Below are 22,068 nucleotides of genomic sequence, written 5' to 3' on the forward strand. Positions count from 1 at the left end.
ATGACCCCCGACACCAACGCCCTGTGTCTGTCTTTATCCGATATATCCGAGGAAATTGAAACCCACCGAAATGATCACACACCCCAGACCCGACCTTAATCCCGAGCTCTACCTCGTCCGTCTACCCCCCCCCCCCTCGAGATTCCCGCTTTACTAACTTAACGATGCTTCTTTCTGGCGCGGAGTACTTACTGAAAACGACGAAACGTTTGCTAATTCCGCTGAGATTATTTCGACTGAAAATTCGCGGTCTCTCGTGCGTCTTGGTATTTCTCCGAGATCGGTCCTCGACGTCCTCGTTCGCGCGGAGAACGACGGAAGAGGAGGCGGAGAGAGAAAAGGAAAAGACAGATAAACCGAGAGAAAAAAAGACTCACGCAACGACAGAGAAAGAAAATGAGATCGCCGATATGAGATCGCCATATTTGCTCGTAAAATTCGGCGGCAAGAAGGAAAAAGAGGAATAAAAAGAATAAGAATAAGCTAGATTAATAATTCCTATAACGGCGTTAGGTACGCGTCGCGCGTGTGCATTCTCTTCTTTCGTTATTTGCATATAGGTTGACTACGACTGCCTTTAGAGATCTCGGTGCATCATCCGTTTTTCTTTTTCTGTTTATCATTCACTATGGGTTTGGACGTACAGTAGTGACGACTGTGCCTGCCACCTTGCTATGCTCGCACTTGGAGGATCAGCGCCCGCCTCCCCGGCACAGTTTAATGTCCAAGTCACTCGAAACGAAGGCACGATCAGTGATCGAAACCGGCGGGCATTGCCCGACAGTGATATCATATTTCGTTTCTTCGCATACGTAACAATGCGATATCGATCTATATTTATTCGCCACGATAAAAAAGCGATAATTGGCGAAGAGTAAAATGTAGGTAAATTGATGAAAATTTAAATACATTACGTAAAACTCAACTATTTCAGTCTTGCGAAAATAAAAAACATGCATTTTAATATTTTAAAAAATAATCGAATATTGTTAAAGTGTGTGTCTGATTATTTATAATACTAATCCGTTTATATTTTAAACAAAACGATTTGTACTACTTTTATAAATTATTGTGAATATTATACGAGGAATTTTTCTTGGTTTTTTAATTATACGAATAATTATTTAGATAAGACTGTCAAATTAAATATCGATGTTGTTTTAGCGATCTATACGAAATTAATAGAAACGTCATCTATATCCGGCGCACTTTTACCTAACAGCAAGAACTGACCTAGTCGAAGTAATCCCGGTTTCGATCCCTGAAATTTGCGAACTCGATTAATCACGACAATTGGAAACGGCCGATAGTCCTATATGTTGGATGACGGGATGCGACCATCGACGTCGCGCGCAGCGTTGGGGACACGCGTGATCCTCCAAGAACGAATATGCCCCCATACGCAATCCCTTAGAGACTGATAAATATATATATCTATATATATATCTACATACCGAATGCATATAAACGAGTATATAGCTTGTTACACGGCGCGGGGGACCGTAGCTCATGTCGCACGTGCCGCGTTACATTCGTTAACCCGGCCGGCCCAACGGGTGGTGTAACAAGCTATATACACACATGCGACGTGTCGCATATATCTCTTATATACATTATATATATTATCTACGTACCTATATACATCGACCTCATTATATTCAGCACTACACGAATCTCGCTTAAAATATTCAGCTTCAAAACATTCCAAACTTTCTCTCGCCGAGAAGTCCAGCCTCCCCTGGCCTCGTACATCCATTTCTTTCGATTCTCCCTCACGGGTTCCATCCACGAAAAGTTCATACGATACGTCTATTAATATATTACATATTACATATCTCACGCCTACTACGTATCTATATAACATGACTGCATGCCTTTTACTCTCTCACGAGATAATTTCCCTACGAAATTCTCCTTCCACCCCCCCCTCCTTCTCCCGGTTCCTGCGCCCTGGTTCATCCGCTTCGGGACGAAGTATTATGTCTTCTTTTTTTTTCATCTTCTTTTTTTCCTCCCTTTTTTCTGGTCTTTGAAAATCCTGAAAGTCAGTGCCGAGAAGAATGTTCCCGCCTCGCTGCCACCGCGAATGCTGATTTTCGCGAGCACAATGCATCGTCGACGCACTGCGCGTGTTCCGCTGCCCCCGCCGCCGTCCAACCCCACGACCCGATGCCCCCAGCCCTCCCTTTGCCCTCTCTCCCATCCCCGTTCCGTTACCCTCCTTCCCCCTCCCTTCCCCCTCGCCTACGCGGCATTGTTCTATTTGTAAAATCAATTTGTATCGCTCCTCGATTCAGCCAGAGGCATTAGCTTCCCTTGTACGTGGCAACGCGGCCGTCGAATGTCGGCCGAATGGAGTTGCGGATTGTATTGGCAGCGAAGTGAGAATATTGGATCGCATTGAACCGTTGACCGCGGAAGCTGATTTAACAGGCGAAATCGATTGCTCGCGTCCGCGCCCGCGTAAAGACACCGGTCGTGCCACCGACCGAGTAGTACGATCGCATTACCCGTTAATTAGGCGGGCACTAAGTGGGTATTAACAGTGCCGCCGTTGTTCGCGATGGGATCGCAGAAAATTTAATCGTGACATAATTCGAACTTTATAGCCTCGGAATCTTATGAGAGTGTAAAGTGTATTATTGATTATAAAAATAATTAATTCTGAAAATTTGCTGAATCATTTATTACAAAACTAACACTTTATTGCAAAACTGAAAGCCTTGAATGAACGTTGATTACAAAATATCCATGATGGTATCTGCGGTTGAACGTATTCTAAAACGTAATTCCGATATATTTCGTATTTAAGTTACGAACAATATGTTCCGATGGAACGCTATGAAAATCCACGATTTTTACAAAATTGTACCTACCTTCGCTTCAACGCGCGCACCGATCGAAACTGCATTCCGATTGTAGACAGATGTATAAATTGTAGAGAATACTTCGTTTTAAATCAGCATTTCGCGGATTAATGGGTCGACGAAACGATCCCCGCTTCGGTGGACCCCGATATATCTGTAATTTGTAACAGTCGAGTTGCGGTGATGCGAGGCCAAGTTGTTACCGAACAAGGACTCGGAATAGTAGGCATCAGAGTGTCCGTGGACAGGGATTCGCGCTTTGGATTCACCTTGACCAGAACAGACGGATGGTAAGGATCAATAATTCACTTATTTTATCTATTCTTATTTTATTATATGGCGACTCTTATTTAATTATTATAAAGTTATTTAAATTAAAGTTATTAAGTTTAAAATTATAATGATGAAATTAACATGCAGTAATGATTAATAATGATTTAAAATTATTTTGCAAATCTTTATCCGAAATATCTAACACAGTGAAATAGTCTTAAATGTCATTACATCTAATAATGATTTTTAAGGCACTGTATGTATGTGTGTGTATCTGTGTACGGTATGTTTGAAAAAAAGGTCGATTATTATAGTGCGTATTCCAATATTAATTCGCAAGTAAGAGACTTGATTATTTTTTCTTAGCCTACAAAGTTGGACGGAATATCCGAATTTTTTGGAATAATTTCATGAACGCATATAAATGATATAAATGATTTTAAACGTGCATTCTGGTTTGTCCCTAATAGGTATGGTAATGGATAGTAATTCGTATTAATAATTCACCATTACACACATAGAGGCAATTATGCTGTTCGTATTTTAAGCCGATGTAGTTATTACTGTGGCATAATATTATTTTGAAAGAGGGATTTGCACGATTAATGACAGACATCCATAACATAAATGACGGATACCACGAGCCGTAATCCAGATTATTATATATGCATTACCATCGCGCTCTGAGAACATTTAAGAGCGTAATCTGAAATCTGTATCTGCTAATTGCTAATTATACTTGAATGTCGTGCGTGAAATAAGTAGGTCATGCTATCGGGGATAATATATTACTAGCGATAGAAAGGGTTTCGTGGAAAGAGTTGCGCCCGTTGTTACAGTCCGTTTATAGTTATAACGGTGACCAACACTGAACACACACACACACACAAACACACACTTGCGCGTGCCGTCATCATCGCTGTATTAGCATTTGCACATGCGATGAGCACGACATGTAGGTCCGGGGCTGGACGTCCTGCGCGATAGTATCAAGGCTGCATTGTAACGAAAGGGGGAGGGGAAGGGTGGTTGGGGGATGTAGTCGGGAACGACTACATCAGGCGAGGCGTATACAGCAATCCTGGCGAGAATAATTCTGAAACAGGAAAGCGGAGGAGTTGGGATACTAGACCGCATCAAAGCCCGAGCTAATGATGTCGAAAGCTTACTAATTACTCCGTGCAAACCTACGGTACCACGGCTCCGGTCCGTGGCCCTCGATGCATCGCGCGGGGTCGTCGAAATGCGAAATGTTCGCATATCGACCGGATCTACTCGTTACGAAACTTTGTTTCGGGCATTCTCTACCGATTTAATTCATATTAATTCAACGACCGGAACACCGCGCCTACTCGTAATTAATGTTCATAAATGCGAAATAACAAGCGCGTACGTATTATTCTATTCATTGATGCACCTTCAATTATAATATCGTTAAAGCGCGTTACAACTTAGACAAATTTTTCGGCGCGTAACAATTTATACTGTGTACCAACGTGAAATCTGATCTCACATTTTTGCGAATTTTTAATACGCGAACTCTTGAGAGAAATAAAATACGGAAATTTTTCTAGTTCAAAGGATAATCAAGAATATTTCATTTTATCTCAGAAAAATTGCCTCTATAAACGTGTGTATGAAGATTATTTTATAAATAGTTCAATGGGGACGTTAAAAATCTAACTACATTAATAATACAGTAAGTGCAGTGCTACTATAAATCCTGTTAAAAATATGTTCTGCAGTTTTTGTTTCCACGCTCCAACTTTCAGAGGAGCCAGTAATTTTATATGAGGAGGGATATTACTTCATTAAATTCCATAGCGTACTTTTGAACCGGGATACAAACTTAAATAACGAACGGGCTGAAAGGAAGAAATTACAAAGCACGTATAAATAAAAATCTACTTCGCCCATTGTTCACGTCAATAAATAGGACTAGCATAATCATAATAACCCTTCAAGAAAGTTTCAAAATTACACATCGTTAATACTTTAAAAGCTGTTACTGCTCTTTTAATAATTATTTATATCGCATTGAAAGTTTCATGCAACTCCTTTTCATTTTGTTTTTATGAAAACATGAAATTTACTTTATAAAAAAATAAAAAGGTGTATTATTTTGAACAGAAAAAATTTTTGCTGCGTGCGAGCAGTAAGTAAATTTTTTTTGTTTGTATAAGGAAATATCTCAAAATTATGCTAGTTAACGATACGTCGCGCTTGGAAAATTAATGAAACGGGACGAAGAAACTTGCAAGACACGCTGCGTTCCAATTCTAAGGCCTCGTCGGACATTCATTCTCGGATAAAGCGGGGCGCACTATCTTGATCGACCTACGTCGTCGGATCCTTACGTAATACCGGCGGCAATGGAGTTCGAAATGCATTTACGTACTTTGATCAGGTTCGACGTCCTGGTCAATGGCGGAGGCGCCGTGACGCTTCAATTCCAGCGCAGCCCCTTCAAACCCCTCACGAGGACCGTCTTCGTACCGTGGAATCAGATCGTGGTCCTGCCGCCCGTCGTGATGATCCTCAGCAAGGAAGGCGAATCGTATAAATCTAACCAGCCGCCGAGCCCGGCAGTTGGTAAGCATCGAGCCTTGGATATGTATTACGGATTTTTTTTTCCTTTTTTCTTCTTTTTTTTCTCTCTTTTTTTTTTGGTCGGGCGACCTGGTACACATATATCTCATCGTGTTACGTGTCGGATCGCGTTACCCATTAACGTCACAAACGTTTCGATAAACGCGCGTACGTGCTCGATCACCTGAAACCAATCCCCCGGGCGCGCAGGGAAAAGAAGAGATAACACAAGTAGCGAACGCACTTTTTTTTTTTTTCATTTGCAAAAGTTCCATTAAAACGGGTCTACGTCTACGTAATTTATTATTGCTCTTCACGACCACGGATCGGATCGGATCGCGCGCCCGTTACCCGTGGGCGATCCTCACAGGGAGCCCCTCGTTTTCAGAGCTGTTCAACGTGTGTGCCGTCTTTGTTCCGTCCTTGAGTGTTATGCGTTTTTGAGTTTCTTATTATTTACGGAGTACAATATAATAGGCTTCCCAGGGATTTCGATGGGACTCTTTAGCGAGCACGGCCCGTGCTTGGAGCACGATCACGAGACACTACGGCCAATTATCGTTAGCACGTGGATGCCGGAGAAAGTTGGCGGTTTGCCTGGGAAGAGCTTGGTCTTTGCTGAAAGTCAAGTAAGTTTTCTACCTCGCAAACGATTTAATGTCATTATCACGCGCTCGTTGCTTTAATCAAAATAAAATCTCGACTTCGCCGTCATAGTTTGGATGAAATTTTTACGTAATTATCTTGGTGACCGATCTCAACGCGTCTGAGGGGCAAGCACAGAGAGAGCAAAATTTTCAAATAAGAGAGTTAAATAACGAATCTCGTACGGCAAATAATAAATCGCTCATCGTGTCGCGTGACAAGCCGGAGGGAAGCACTAAAGGACACTGCACGGATGCAACAATATTTACGATGAAGATTAACAGTAACTGTGTGCGACCGCATTAACGCAACGTTAAACATCGCTTGCAGATCGTGCAGGAAAGCATCGCTATTCCGGGCTCCAATCTCCACTTGATGTATCAAAGCAGTCAGGCTGCGGGCTATCTCTCTACCGTGAGGATGCAACTGACCGGGCCGTTCATTCCGAAATCGCTGACGCACGTACACGTGCATGTGGAGATCGAGGGCTCGCTTCACACGAAAACGTACGAGGCCGACCCGAATCTGACGCACACATTTGCCTGGAACAAGAGGAACGTTTACAAGCAAAAGGTATACGGTGTGGCGCAGGCGAGGATCTCGATCGGCTATCAGCATTCCACTTGTCCGTCGGTGATATGGGAGACGCAGACGGCCACTTTGCAAGGATTCGACGTCGATATCTCCGATATCGGCGGCTGGGGACTCGACATCCATCACCATTACAACTTCCACGAGGGGATCCTGCAGAAAGGCGACGGCTCTACTCTACATTTCAAACAGTATCCGCGCACTGTGAAAGTGGTAATGGGCACCGGCCTCCAGAGGAGCTTGGTGTGTCAGAATTGCGACGGTCTCGCCAAGGATGCCAGACTCCTGACGCCGGTGGCACTCGCCAGCGGACCCGACGGCAGCATTTACGTCGGAGACTTCAATCTCGTACGCAGAATCACGCCCGAAGGAAAAGTTTACACCGTCTTGATTTTGAGGTAATAATTAATCTTTGTGCTTTCCGCAGGGTTTGGTCGAAAATTCAGCGATGCTTCAAATCTAATCTGAACACATGTTCCCATCTTTTGCAGCGCGACTCAAGTGGCGTATCAGTACTACCTATGCATCTCGCCGGCTGACGGGCACTTGTATATCAGCGACCCGGAGAAACATCAGATATTGAAAGCCCTCTCGTTGGAACAAGTCCAAGATCCCAGCATTAATATCGAGCCCGTTGTTGGAAGCGGCGAGAGATGTATCCCAGGTGACGAGGGCCACTGCGGTGACGAAGGTCAAGCTATCCATGCAAAATTGGCTCATCCCAAAGGTAAAATTGAAATATATCATTGTTCATTTTCTCGAAAGACGCTTGCCCGTTATTAAAATAATTTCGAATAATCGGAAAGATAATTTTACAAAATGGCAAATATATATGTACTGCAAAAGATTTGTAAATTAAAGGATCACTTGCAAAATAATTTTTGAAAAATGTGATCTCTGTTGTGATTTACAGGAATCGCAATTGCGGCCGATAAAACGATGTACATTGCCGATGGAACGAATATTCGCGCTGTCGATCCTCGAGGTATCATACATACGCTCGTGGGACACCACGGTCATCATAATCACTGGTCACCCGCTCCCTGCATCGGAGCCATTCCCGCGCATCAGGCTCAATTACAATGGCCCACCGGATTAACCCTGAGCCCATTGGACGGATCCCTTCACTTCATCGATGACAGATTGGTTTTGAAACTCACCAGCGACCTGAAGGTGCGCGTGGTCGCTGGCACGCCTCTTCACTGTACCAGCAACGCAAACAGCAACAGCAACGACAACGACGAGCTTCCGAAACTGAACTCGTCGATAACGACGAATCCGAAGAAACCGGACGAGGTCTTGGGATCGGTGTTGGCCGTCGGTTTCAGTCCAACCGGCGAGCTGTACATAGCGGATCGCGATTCTCATCGTGTAAACTCCATCAGAATTGTCGATTCTTCCGGGAAAATGTCGCACTTCGCGGGTCAACAGCAGGATAGATTGCGCGGCCAATGCGAGTGCAACAATACTACACCCAGCACCAAGGACTTGGACACGTGCACCTGCACGGACGATACCAGCAGCACCGAGACGCTCCTCTCGTCGAACGCCAAGTTCACCGCGATATCCGCTCTGGCGGTTTCGCCGGACGGTGTCCTGCACGTGGCTGATCAGGGCAGCCTTCATATCCTAGCTCTCCAGCCGTACCTTCCGAACCACGACGAGAACGGGGAGTTCCGTATCCCGTTCCCGCCTTCAAACGAGATCTACGTGTTCAATCGCTACGGCCAACACATCTCCACGAAGGACTTGACATCCGGAAAGACCCGCTACTCTTTCCTGTACAGCAAGAACACGAGCTTCGGCAAGTTGTCGACGGTGACGGACAGCGCGGGCAATAAGATTCAATTCCTGCGGGATTACAGCAGCGTCGTTAGCTCCATCGAGAACACTCAGGATCATAAATCCGAATTGAAAATCTCCGCGGTTGGGTTCCTGGAGAAATTGTCCGAACGCGGCAGGGCGGAGATCGCTCTGGGTTACGATGGCTCAACCGGTTTGCTCACCAGTCGATCAGGAGTAAGTTGAAAATATTTATTATTAATTTTTTTTAAATAAGAAATAGTTTTCATTTATTGATTAAATATTTTCTCTCTTCTTTACTTAATCATATACGATGAAAAAAATTTATAAACTTTTTTATGAATAAATTATTTCTTGTTAATGAAACGCAATATGTTTTAAAATTTCAGGGAGATGAAACGTACATATACAATTATGACAGTCTGGGACGTGTCACCGATGTAATACTGCCGACAGGCGAGAAATTGAAATTATTATCGGACTTATCTGACGACGAAGGTCTGTTAGTTAAAGTATCTGCTCCGTTGCAAGCTTTATCGAAAGGTGATAAACAGCGAATTGTAGAGTTTGAAATGAGAAACGAAAAGTCGAAGATGTTGACAATCACTGACGGTATGTATTTTTTAATTCTATTTAAATTAATAAATTAGAAATAATTTCTGTTTAATTATTTTATCACTATTCTTTCATACAAATATATTTCAATTTCCTCGGAGATATCATTAAAAATATGAAAATTACTCTAATGTATCCCCTAATTTTTTATTTACAGGCACCAAACTCTTGAAAGCTATCGCTTTTACGAACAGCAGCTTGGAAGTGCTTTTGCCTGGTGGTGGTAGAGTACTGAGTGCAGCGACGACGAAACATCCGTTACTGAAGCCGGCTTTGCCGGTGGAAGCGGAGATGCTGCCCATGTGGAGCTATCAATTGATGTCGTTGGGCGAATTAACGAACACCATGACGACGACGTACAACCTGGTCGGAGAAGTTAGCCATCCTCAGCAAACGCTCAACAGAGAGATCTGGGTGAACGACACGCGAGTGATAAGCGTCGAATTCGAACAGGCGTTCAGCCGCGAGACGTTCTACGACAAGGCGGGAACTCCCCTACTGACGGTGACCTTCGACCAGGCCGGACTACCCTTGGTCTGGCAACCGTACGAGCAGGGTCACAATCTCAGCATCTCGTACGATCGATTCAATAGGATCGACAGTTGGAAATGGGGCGCCTCCGACGAGTCATACGGCTACGACCGACACGGCCAACTGGCAGAAATCACCAACAGCAAGGACGGCACGAAACGATACACCTACAACGACTTCAACATGCTGTCGAAGATCACGCTCGCCAGCAATAGGCAGTTCTCGTTGCAATACGACGACGACGGTGGACTACGACATATCATTTTACCGTCGGAAACCAAGCATTCCTTCTCCTGCCAGGCTTCCCTCGGCTTCCTCAGGGTGACGTACACTCCACCCGGCAGCACCAGAGCGTATCTGCAGCACTACAGTCACGACGGAAACCTGCTGCAAACCGTATTCCCGGGAGACGGAGCTCGTATCGTCTACAGATATCACACCTCGGGTCAATTGGCGGAGATCGTTCACGGCGACGGCAAGAGCGAGATCAGATACACGGAGAGCGGACTACCTTCCGAGGTGATACATTCTGAGAGGGACGTGGAGTACAAGTGGGATTATCAGTATAGCGCGGGTCTACTGGTGGAAGAGCGCATAGATTTCGGCGCGAAGACTGGCCTGAGCAACGCCAAATTTACATTCGAATACGATTCGAACTTCCGCCTGGTCGCAGTGCAAGGTAGAATAGGCGGCCAGACGCTGCCGCCTCACACTATGGCTTACAGTCCGCGATCGGGTACGCTGGAGCAGATCGGACAGTTCAAGGTGACGAGGCCGCAGACGAACGAGACGACCGTGTTTGACGGCACCGCGCTGTTCTCGCGCACCACGGACGACCGTTTCCTGGAGACTCAGGTCACGGTGACGATCCATCGAATGGAGGTGTTCAGGATGGAGTTCACGCACGATTCGCGCGGCCGCATCAATCAGACGAGAACGTACACGCGCAACGTCGCCGTTAACACATACACGAACGTGAAGAATTACACGTGGGACTGCGACGGCCAGTTGACCGGCGTGGAGGCGCAGGAGCCGTGGGGTTTCAAGTACGACGCCAACGGTAATATGCTGTCGCTCACATATCGCGGTAACACGATCCCGATGGAGTACAACGCCATGGACCGAATAGTCAAGTTCGGCGAGGGCCTGTACAAGTACGACAATCGAGGTCTGGTGGTGCAAAACGCGAGAGAGGAGAGATTCAATTACAACGCCAAGGGTCTCCTCGTGCGTGCCACTAAACGCGGCCGCTTCGACGTGCGATACTATTACGATCATCTCGATCGCCTGGCCACGAGGAAGGACAATTACGGCAATGTCACGCAGTTCTTCTACAACAATCAGAAACGGCCGCACGAAGTGAGCCAGATATACAGCCCGCGCGACGGTAAACTGATGTCGCTGGTCTACGACGACAGGGGACATCTCATTTACGCACAAGTGTACCGGCACAAATATTACATCGCCACTGATCAGTGTGGTACGCCCATTATGATCTTCAATCAGTACGGCGAAGGCATCAGAGAAATTATGCGTTCGCCCTACGGCCACATCGTTTACGATTCGAATCCATATCTTTACTTACCGGTCGACTTCTGCGGAGGACTTCTGGATCAGGTAAATAAGAATTTCATTGTGTCATATTTAATAATTAACAAAATAAAAAATCCTGGACAAAGAAAATAATAAAATTTTCATTTAGAATTAAACGCAATGATAATATCTGAAACGTTCTTCGCTGTATTTCGTATTTTAATAGTATGATCTATTTATAGGTCACCTCCCTCGTTCACATGCCAAACGGTAAGGTTTACGACCCGCTGATAGGCCAGTGGATGTCGCCGCTCTGGGAGAACGTTTTGGATCGCGTGGACAAGCCGACGCACCTACATCTTTATAGATTTAACGGAAACGATCCGATCGACGTCAGACACACGGACAGACCAAGTCAACCAACCGGTAAATTCACAATATTATCGATGAACCGATTACGCTCTATCCGATTTCCATCAATACACATTCGGCGTATCTCTATCTTCCAGATCACATATCATGGCTGTCGCATCTCGGATACGACCTGAAGAGTTTAGCGCCACAGCTATTCCCAGACGAGCTGCCGGAAAGCCTCGTCCCGCGAGCGCTCGGTCCGGGCACCTCTATTTTCGGTAAGAAGAAAAGAACGCGCAATCTGGGCGTCCAATCCGGTTTCCTCGCGCACATCGCCCAGAGGCATTCGGGCGACGCGGTGAGCCTGTCCGCGCCACCGCGATCGGCCTTGAAGAAGGACACGAGCGAGTTGATACCCAGCCGCCTGGGTGCGGCGTCCGATCCGCCGTTCGGCAAGGGTATCCTGGTGTCGAGGACCGCTGACGGCCAGGCGGTGGTGTCCAGCGTGCCCAGCGCTAACGCTATTTACGGCGACGTGTTCACGTCCGTGTTCAATCGCTCGTACTTCCTGCCGTTTACGTTCGTCGTGCACAGCGCGCAGCAGGACGCCTTCTACTTCGTCAAAGAGGAAACCTGGCGCGCCAGCGAGGATCGTGGTCAGCTGAAACGATTGGGCGGTCAGGTGAACACGACGTTCCACGAGAACGAGAACGGCAGCGGCAGCAGCTCGCTGATAGACGTGAAGATACACGGCGCCAGCTACGTGGTAAACTTGCGCTACGGTACCACGGCGGAGAAGGAGAAGCAGAGGCTGCTGCATCACGCGAAAGCGACCGCCATCAGGAAGGCGTGGCACCGGGAACGCGAGGCCCTCAAAACGAACACCCCCACGTCCGTCGAGTGGATGGTCGCCGAGCAGGACGAGATACTGAAGGTCGGCCTCGCGTCCAACTACGAGGGCGAGTATATACACGACGCGCAACAGTATCCCGAGCTCGCGGAGGACCCGTACAACGTCAGGTTCGTGAAGAAGGCCGTCGACCAGTCGAGCAAGAAACGACGCAGGAGGAGAGGCGCGCCGTCCTGTAAGCTCTGGTGGTTAGACAAGATGTGCTAGAGCGATTTGAGAGCCTCAGTCGTATTGTCCCCCTCGCGCGGGGACATTGTCCAGTATCGAAGCCGCGGGACTTTCGAGTGAGCGACACCGAGAGGTAGGGAAATAGAAAGAGAAAGAGACACCGGAAACGTGAAAGTCGACGAAGGGGGTAAAAGAAAAAATGCCGCTGTAGCACGCCGTAGCGCAGCGTCCGATATGTATATGCACGCGCATATATATATATAAACGTACTGAACACTATCAAAAAGTTTTATACCAAAGTCTATTTGTGTATTTCAAAAGATGCCAAAAACACTATAACGTTATATTATATATATAATAAATATATATATTATACCACGAGGTATAGGGTACGTAGGGTGTAAGAGCGTCAAGCGCACGCGGGAGGAACGCGGGTTTCACCGAGTATTCGCTCCACGGACCAGCTGCGCGACCGATCCGCGATTGGCAAATCCGCGAAAGCCTTAGATAAACGACGACAGGGGAGGAAAGGGTGAGAAAATCGGGAGAGAGAGAGAGAGAGAGAATGTGCACACCGGATCCCGGACCACGCGAGCCTGGAAGGGAAGGAGGAACATTGCGAAATTCCCTCTGAGAGTTTTAACGCGACGTAGACGCAGCTAATTACCAGCTTGCAGATTTGAATTAAATTCCAGAATGTGGAGTTTTTCTGATTACGTTCGTGCGAGGCAAGGCTCGTGCCGGCAAGCTCGTGGAGCTTGCGCTCGAGGCCTAAAGTAAATGATGGATACCGTGGTACCGCGCGTGCGAATCGTGCACAATACACCGCATTGATACAAGGTAATTATAGTTATATCGCGAAGAGTGAGGAGAAAAAAGGAGAGAGAAGAAAAAAAATGGGTAACAGGCCATTCGTAGTTGAGAACTGACGAGACAGGGAGAGAAAGAGAGAGAGAAAGAGAAACTAGTCAATACATAGCTTTACATTGACATAGCAGCCTTCTTCGGCGTAGGATAAATGCGAATCGGGAGGAGCGACGGTGTTGACGACGACGTTAACGTTAGCCATGTGTACGTTTGCCCTGCCAGCGATATTTTAACGTCGTACTTAGAAAAAAAAAAGATCAACGGCGGGTGTGACGCAAGTACGGTATTCGCGCGGTGACGAATACGAATGCGAAAAGCGGCAGCGGGCGCCAAAAAACGAATACGGAAACGCGCGTAACGTGTCTCAACCATGAATGGCCTCGGCGAGAAGCGGCAGATAATTGAGAAAGAGGAACCCCGGGGAAGGGAGGGGGGGGAGTTAAAAGCGATCCTCGTGGTGTCCTCGAGGAAGGACTATAGGAGCCAGCGATCGTGCGGACTTGATCGCGCGGTCTCGAGCTTGAATTCCGTTCGCGGCTTTAGGCAATTAAGGACGAGACGAATTTGTATTATAAAGTGGTGCTTTTCTTGTACGGCGGAGCGAATGCGTGAGCGAAAGAGCGACGGAGTGAGAGGATCAGCCGATGATCGGTGCGAGGATGAGCGTGCATGAGGTCGTCGAATACCAATAGCGCGACTAAACGTATTTTTAACATGTGGATGTGTCCTATCCGTAGCGTAAGCGTTCCCGATCGTCGCCGATCGGTGATCGGTCTGTAATTGCATGCGCCGTGGCATGCGCGCGAATGTGCGGGAAGACAAGTCGCTCGGGATCGACGGTGGGCTATCCCTCCGACTGATTCTCGCGTGATCGCGGAGGGAGATGCGAGCCGCGGGCGTGCGAGCCGCGATGTGTCTGCGTGTGTAAACCGGAAACGGTGGAAATTCGAGAGAGGGATAAACTCATTATCGGTAAAAGTAATACGTATACAATATCGCATATTTGTGCTTGCTGGATATGAACGTAACGGACGTTAAACTATGTTTCCTTACCGAGAGTACTAAGTATGTGTAACCAAAATTACTGCCCGCCAAGTAACGATCGTTTTCGCCCTGTGTATGTGTATGCATGTGTGCATATATGTATGTATGTGTGCGTACGTGCGCGCGCGCCGATCGCTCGCGCACAAAAGAGACCCATATACGTGCATCGAACCATCCTTAGCGTCGGAAATCCCTCTCACATTATCACCCGCCAATCTTCCCTCTTCTCCCTCATTCCCCATTTCCCTCCATCCTCCAATCCCATGAAGATTCCAGATCTATCGATTTGTCGCACGTATTGTTTGTTCGCGTCTCCACGAACGTTCGTACCCGCCATTGATATTTTGCATCGCGGCTTTAGAGACGGTGCCGTTTATGGATAGTTAGTGGCACAACGACATTGCTGTCTGAAATAGATGAAGAATAAAAAAAATGTTATCTATATGCTGAGTGTATAAAAAAAATATATATATATATAGAGCGAGAGTGAGAGAGTGAGAGAAAAGAATGAGAGAGATATAGGGAAGCTTCGTAATGTATTTTTAACTCGAGCGAGTGTTTAGACCTAAACTACCCAACAACGCAAAATTGTAAAAGACTTCCGAAGGATGTCCAAACGATGTCTGAAAGATTAGGCCGTCTTTACGGCTTCTTTTACGGTGCCGTGTTGCCCGGGCAAACTTTTAAATCGCGGTCCAAAACGAGCTCCTCCTGTCGGAGGCACGCGCGCTCGCACGTGCCGACGAGGCCGCAAGGGCGATCCTTTTTGTACATTTCACGTCCTCGTTCGCACGCGCGAAACGACAAACGCGAAAACGGAACTCGCAAAAATCGCGCCGTGAATATCTACATCCTCGCGCGTGTGTTCATCATCGCGTACTCTCGCGGACGGCCGCGCGAATAGGCTCGATCGTCGAGCCGCATTCCTCCCTCGCTTATCTAACAATAAGCGTAACCGACACAATCGTATTTCGCTTTATTTTAACTTCATCTTTAGAAGGCACTCGTATATGAAAACAGCGAAAATCTTGAAACTCATTAATTAAATCTCAAATAATTTACTCTGACTGTTGAATTCAATTTCTTAGAAGCAACCGCTTTAGAATCGCGTTTAAATTCAATAATAATAATAATAATAATAACGAGCCCTCGGCTACATCGAATAACTCTATCCAGTTAACTGTAATAATGAGGCAGCTATCGGTCTCTCCTTTCAGCAGTGGTGGTAATTTCGCGAGGGTGATGATATTGGAGGGTGATTTCCGTTAATCTTCCGAGGGCTTCTGCTTTCTCTAGATAAGCGAAATAGGAGTGCTTCGACATTCGTGCACATCTAAACACTCATCGTTTCCCCTTTGGCCAGCCAACCTCCCCCTCACACCTGCTCCCCCACTGCCCATCATACACTGCCCTACACACTCTTGATCTTTAGCCGTATTATCCACTGTTGGATCCGGCAACGGTGCGTTCAAGAAGAATCGACTATTTTTTAAATATCACGTGTCAAATTAACGAGCGGGCCAGGTAGCCGCGATATTACGTGTCGTACGGGTGGGGTCCTCCCCCAAAAAACTCGACTCGAGGCCCAAGGCCCGATCCCGTCTCACGCGATTATAATATTAGAAAAAAAATTCACTCTCTAACTTCCGTGAAGTTTCATCTCTCGTTTTTGCGAACTCGTTCCAGACTCGTTCGTCCCCCGCGACCGCTCGCGGGGGATCGCGACAAACTCCACGTACTTCTCTAAATAAATAAATAAATAAATAAAAAAAAAGAAACGAAGTAGAACGCGCGAAGAAATAATGATTATGTGAGATAAATAAATAAATAAATATAAATATATATGAATATATTGAGAAGATATATATATATATACATACACGAGAGGAGCTAGAGTGGCCAATTATAACAGTAAACCGTCGATCCACGAATTTGCGGCGCGATTGGTTTCTCGAGCGCGACTCCACGCCGAAAAAAAAGGGGGGGAATAAAAGAATTCGCGATTCCGGAAAACGTGACGAAAGTTGAGGATGCGAGAGCGATAAAATGTAGAGCGAGAAACGAAAGAAGGGAAGAAGGAGAGCGTGAAAATGAGAGATATCGAAGATTTAAGCGAGCGCGAAAGGCGAACCGGAAGAGTCAGCCACGCTAAAGCTACTACGACCACTACCTTAGATAGATTACGCTACTTTGCCGCTGATCTAATTGTTTACTGTCACGTGTTGCTGTAAACCTAAACCTAACGATACGATATTATATATATTTTATTTATATAACCTAATCAACTGTATTTATTGTAAATAGTCACGATGTTTGCTATGATATAATATATCTGTAATTGGATGGGAACCTGCCTGAAACTGCGCCCAAAAGCCCCGACCCCCATTCCCGCAGCTATAGATCCCGGTATACATCCCGTACACACGAGTGCAGGATGTATACATATATATATAAAGCGTATACACACGTACAACTGCATACACACATACACGTCATACACACAAAAAAAAACGCGGTGTCGACTGCCGCAGTCGTTTAGACGATAATTTAGACGAGAGGATTAATGGAGAGAAAAAGACAGGTACATTTACGCGCGTTGAATTATCATTACGTCAATATATTTCGTATCGCATCGACAGGCAATCGATTTCATGTAAGACGCTCCATTTTATCGTAGGGAAAGGAAAGAAAACGGAAGAATTTAATCCCTCCCTTTCCACCCCTCCCTCCCCATCCGCTATTCGATCAAACATACCGCTCCCAACCTTTAATCCTTCCGTAAACGAGAGCGTTACGATGATCACGAGCAATTTTTATAAATGTATTTTTTCGCCTCCCTCTTCTCCTCCGCGTGTTGAAAACACACCCCACATTTCGATGATCATCGTAGAAGCGCCGGGAGTGAGTAATTTACGGACTTTTCTACTTGAACCACTGCCACGCGGCAGACGGCGATCCAACCAGCATGTCCAATAAATTAACTTACAATATTACTATCTTAAGATACAATATATTAAGTGTTTTCAGAAAATATATGATCTATATATGATAATAAAAAACGGGAAAACGTTTTACCGGACTTATCATTCAATTCACTTCTGAGTTACGTTTACCCACGTATGTCTTCACGAATAGATCGCTTCGTCCCTCGTTAAACGATTCGTCTTTAATCCCTTTCGTAAACCAAACGCTAAAAGAACGCTGATCAACTGAAATGTGAATAATTATTCTTTTTCTTATTTTATTAAATGATATGGCAGAGACAAATAGGAAGGCAAGTAGTGAGATTTAATTTACCAGAAGTGGAAATATGATAAGCGTAGAAATGGAGGCAGTCTGGACGTGCGATTTTAACAGCATTATAGCCTCTCTTAAGCATCCGGATTTATAAGACACATCCTCTGTGATATTCAGGCACTGAAAATTATTATGTAGTTGAAGTTTGGTCATTATTGGAGCGAAAATGATAAAAATCTAAAAGTCCAAATTTAACAGATGTGTAAAAATAAATATATATACGTAAACTAAAAATCCAATTTAAATAAACATTTTAAAAAATTAAAATAACCATCATAAAACAAGCAACTCCTACAAAGTGATGATTCTTGCGTTTTGCGCCAAAATACGAGGACAACCTTCAAGATGCTTGGCGATTAAAAGAAAATATAATAGTTTGAGATTAGAGGCCCGGAAATGTTAATTCTGTTTAATCAGAAATATCGTCACATAATTGCATGTATGCGACCAAAATTCCTGACGGTTAATTGTTCGTTTTATGCCAAAATATGAAAGCAACCTTCTGCATCTTTGACGTTAGAGAGAAATAGTTTTGTGATAAATAATATACTCGATTTTTGTTTAAATCATAATACTGAATTTGTATTAAGTTCTCCTTTTTCGTGTTTCGTGCATAAACATTTATTTAAAAATTTTACTGCATATTTATTGCTAAGAAAATGCTATAAATATATTATTTTAGTATATAGTTATGTGTACTTTTTTCTATTATTATTTTGTTTTTACTAAACACTATATCTGTATTAAAGGAAGTTTGAAATTACGCGATATAATGTAAACTCCTAAATTTCAATTACATAAATTGTTCTATTAAATCGGGGATTCTCTATTCTGCGTTAATTGCTATTTATTTCCAAATTAACGGCTTCAATGGTTGTATCCGTTTTATATAAATTTGTCTCATTGATATTAGATATATTTATTTAATAATTATATAAATTGCTAATACAGATTAAAGTAAATTAATAATATTAATGAATTAATAATAATATTAATGAATGTATTCGGTAATTATGATTATGGTCATCGAGTAATTACGATGTTTTATTGGATTGTTCAACTTTTTTAGCGCGTATATATCAATCGTCTGGGAATTATCTACTGATAAAGTCGCAAGCAACACAATTACGTTCAAAATATTGTTTAATAAACATATAAACTGAAAATTAAATGTTTAAAATTTGATACGATTTTAAACCATTTAACAATAAACATAAAAACGTTTCATAAGACGTTCATAACGTTAATTTTATTAAAATTTTTTTTTTGCTAGCTTAAAGTATCGTTTTCATATAAGACATATCGACAGTTTAATAAACATATGTACTTAACATTAATAACTTTTATTTAATGTTTTTATACACCATAGAAATGTTTCGGCTAAACGTTTTTAAATGTAAATTATCTGCTTGGAAAAAGTTTATTGTAGGATACAGTTGACCGGCTGAAAATTATGATGAGCTGTCGTGACTTCCGAGAAATAGGAAAAAGAGAAAATTCCCAAGAAGAGCAAGAGGGATCCGGATATTATTAGGCGCGACCGGATGTGCGCTGCGCGTGAACGCAACTAACTCATTTCTCGGCATGAAAAAGAAAGTAACATGCTCTAAGTTCAGCTACTTGGCAGAAAATGGATCAAGACGCGGTGAGTACTTCCACAACTAAGAGAACGTGGATATAGCTTTCAGAAAGCTATTTTAATATGTTCCCTAGTTATTTAAACTACTTATCTTCATTTAATTTAATTACGTCATATTTAATTACATATGTAATATTTCTATTTCTCCTTCCATATATACGTATTAAACGAGAGACTATTTTGTCGTCAAAGATTCTTTTAATAATAAGCTTCTTTAAATTTACCTGTTTAATTGGTGCAGAACAGCAACTTTGCGGAATGTTCTTTTGATGATCCAACCAATCCTTGGATGATCTAATTCCGCAGCATTTTAACTGAAATGTACTACTGTTAAATAAAAATGCGAAGAACGCGATCAAAAAATATGATACTGTCATGAAATTAATATTTATTTCAGTTCTTACATATCTATGAGTATTGTCCCATGCTTCCGTAGCCCTATTCGAAGATTGATAACTCTTCATAGAATCGATCATGTCATCCCGAGTTTTTCTTGTAATCTCATCGAAAAACGGGAAACTCATCGTCAGGTATACAAATACAGCGCATAGAGCGATTGACTGGCACATTAAATACTGAAAGATAAAATACGTGCCATGTGTGATAAAAAAAGATTGCTACCAAATTTTTCATTTTACGTTTAATTTTCCAAGTAGACCGATTATACATATCTTAAATAGAAAATATGCTTTCAGAATACATTTTTTACTTTATTAAATTCAACTTACGAAAATCATGAGATATTCTCTTTTCATCGCGATTCCTATGATTCCAGTAAAAGTAACGAGAGACACAAACACTCCTAGAATTAATATAATTGTCATGAAAAGCTGCTCGCCGAGCAATCTAGATGTAAAGCTTGCATCCGTCAACATCCAGATAGATATCATTATCGCCGTTATACCTGCAAGCTTAATAAAAATTTCGAAATTAACTCATTCTCATCTTTAAACCTATATAAATTATGTCAGATGAAACATCCGTTTCTGTAAACTCACTAGGGCTACGCTGTTAAGCAACAAAAAACAGAATTTGAGACATTTCTCCGGTAGCCACTTGTAAAACAGGTTCGAAGGAGATGTACCGATATTTTTGGAACTCTTTTCCGTCGACATGGTTTCATCGGTTTCAGTAACTTCATCATCATCTGTATCTGTTTCCATTTCGGTCCCTTTCTCGCCCATCACACCCAGCCAAAATTTCCGCCAATTCATTTAATTACGTGTGTTTTGTGAACGGGTCATGTATACAGAATTGGCTTATTTATACGCAAGATTCTTTAAATTTGACATTTCGAGCTTAACTCCCTGATTTCCTGGCGCATGCGTTGTTGTTATAAATAATGCGCATGTATTTGAAAGAAGCATGCGTTTGATTGGAGATAACCCATAGAAATATATGTTTGACGTACACTATACATGCGACAACTGGCAACGCATGTATGGAAATCCAAGGATAATTGTCATGTTATCACCCTGGCGAAAGTAAAGAATAAAAAAGAGAAGCGTAAGCAAACGTTCTAGGTATAAATTGGAATAGTGAAACGTAAATTAATCTATATATACGCTTCGGTCTAGAATGTTTGCTTATAATATTAATTTCTATCACTCTCTACATTTGACTTACGCTATATTTTTATTTTCGCCAGGACAGCAATTTATTGATCATTTGCGAGACTTTATAATACGATTGTATGATTTTGTGACACGTCGTTTAAATAATTCAAACATTATTTTATAAAATAATAATTTCGTATAATTTAGATGGTTAGCTCATAAAAATAATGTTAATATTTTAATTATAATATTATATTTTGATGTGTCTCAGGTAGGTACGTATGTACAATAGGCTTCTCTCTGATGTAAGTATATTTTCAATATAATAAATGTTTAAAACTGCATTTCTACTGTCATAGTTCGTTTCACTTATTGTCTGTCTCACAATTGGAACGTGGAAAGCGCTGTTTATAAATATTTTGTGTAGTATATTACTTCCCTCTTCTATTTACGTGTAATAATATATTACAAAATTCACATACATACACGTATATATATGTATGTGTGTAATATACACGATAACGTACAGTATGTATAAATATATATTACGTACGCGCGTAAATTCGTAGTTCCGTTAATAAATACATAGCAACTAAACCGTAATATACTATACTTATACATTAATTGAGGATTAACGCGAGTCTCGAATACGTTTTTTTTGGAAAGATCATTAACCTTCAATATATCATCGACGTGACATCGAGAATCTCATGATTTGTAGCGATGCTTGTTATGCGTGTGATTCACACATGTGACGTGACGACAACGATCGGAGAGACAGGCGAG

At 43.3% G+C, this 22,068-nt stretch overlaps 2 protein-coding genes across 6 annotated transcripts in view; one reads left to right on the forward strand and one right to left on the reverse strand.

Annotated features, from left to right (window-relative positions):
* Positions 1-17,068, forward strand: part of LOC105453739 (teneurin-a) — a 38,262-nt gene extending 21,194 nt beyond the window's left edge. Inside the window, exons 11-20 of the mRNA XM_011695924.1 lie at positions 3,038-3,157; positions 5,548-5,732; positions 6,207-6,358; positions 6,705-7,363; positions 7,457-7,692; positions 7,879-8,984; positions 9,158-9,380; positions 9,541-11,531; positions 11,690-11,873; positions 11,957-17,068. Coding sequence (XP_011694226.1) covers positions 3,038-3,157; positions 5,548-5,732; positions 6,207-6,358; positions 6,705-7,363; positions 7,457-7,692; positions 7,879-8,984; positions 9,158-9,380; positions 9,541-11,531; positions 11,690-11,873; positions 11,957-12,918 — 5,818 coding nt within the window. The 3' untranslated portion in view covers positions 12,919-17,068. The remainder of the gene's footprint in view (positions 1-3,037; positions 3,158-5,547; positions 5,733-6,206; positions 6,359-6,704; positions 7,364-7,456; positions 7,693-7,878; positions 8,985-9,157; positions 9,381-9,540; positions 11,532-11,689; positions 11,874-11,956) is intronic.
* On the reverse strand, positions 5,874-22,019 carry LOC105453668 (tetraspanin-9-like). Of its 5 annotated transcripts, none has more exons than XR_974900.1 (7): positions 20,725-22,019; positions 20,455-20,637; positions 20,131-20,301; positions 19,951-20,040; positions 18,088-18,207; positions 17,866-17,999; positions 5,874-5,913 (listed from the first exon to the last, which is right to left on the reverse strand). XR_974900.1 is itself a non-coding variant. In XM_011695814.1 (7 exons), exons 1-7 carry the CDS (start codon positions 20,938-20,940, stop codon positions 17,916-17,918), a joined length of 762 nt encoding a protein of 253 aa, XP_011694116.1. In that variant the 5' UTR covers positions 20,941-22,019; the 3' UTR covers positions 17,387-17,915. The 5 variants fall into 5 exon arrangements, 2 of the variants coding, with proteins under 2 accessions (XP_011694116.1, XP_011694115.1); XR_974899.1 differs by lacking the exon at positions 5,874-5,913 and adding an exon at positions 12,919-15,197; XR_974898.1 differs by lacking the exon at positions 5,874-5,913 and adding an exon at positions 17,387-17,787.
* Positions 22,020-22,068: the final 49 nt, after the last annotated feature.

The sequence above is a fragment of the Wasmannia auropunctata genome, unplaced genomic scaffold, assembly GCF_000956235.1.
Source record: "Wasmannia auropunctata unplaced genomic scaffold, wasmannia.A_1.0 LD335996.1, whole genome shotgun sequence".
Lineage (NCBI taxonomy): Eukaryota > Metazoa > Arthropoda > Insecta > Hymenoptera > Formicidae > Wasmannia > Wasmannia auropunctata.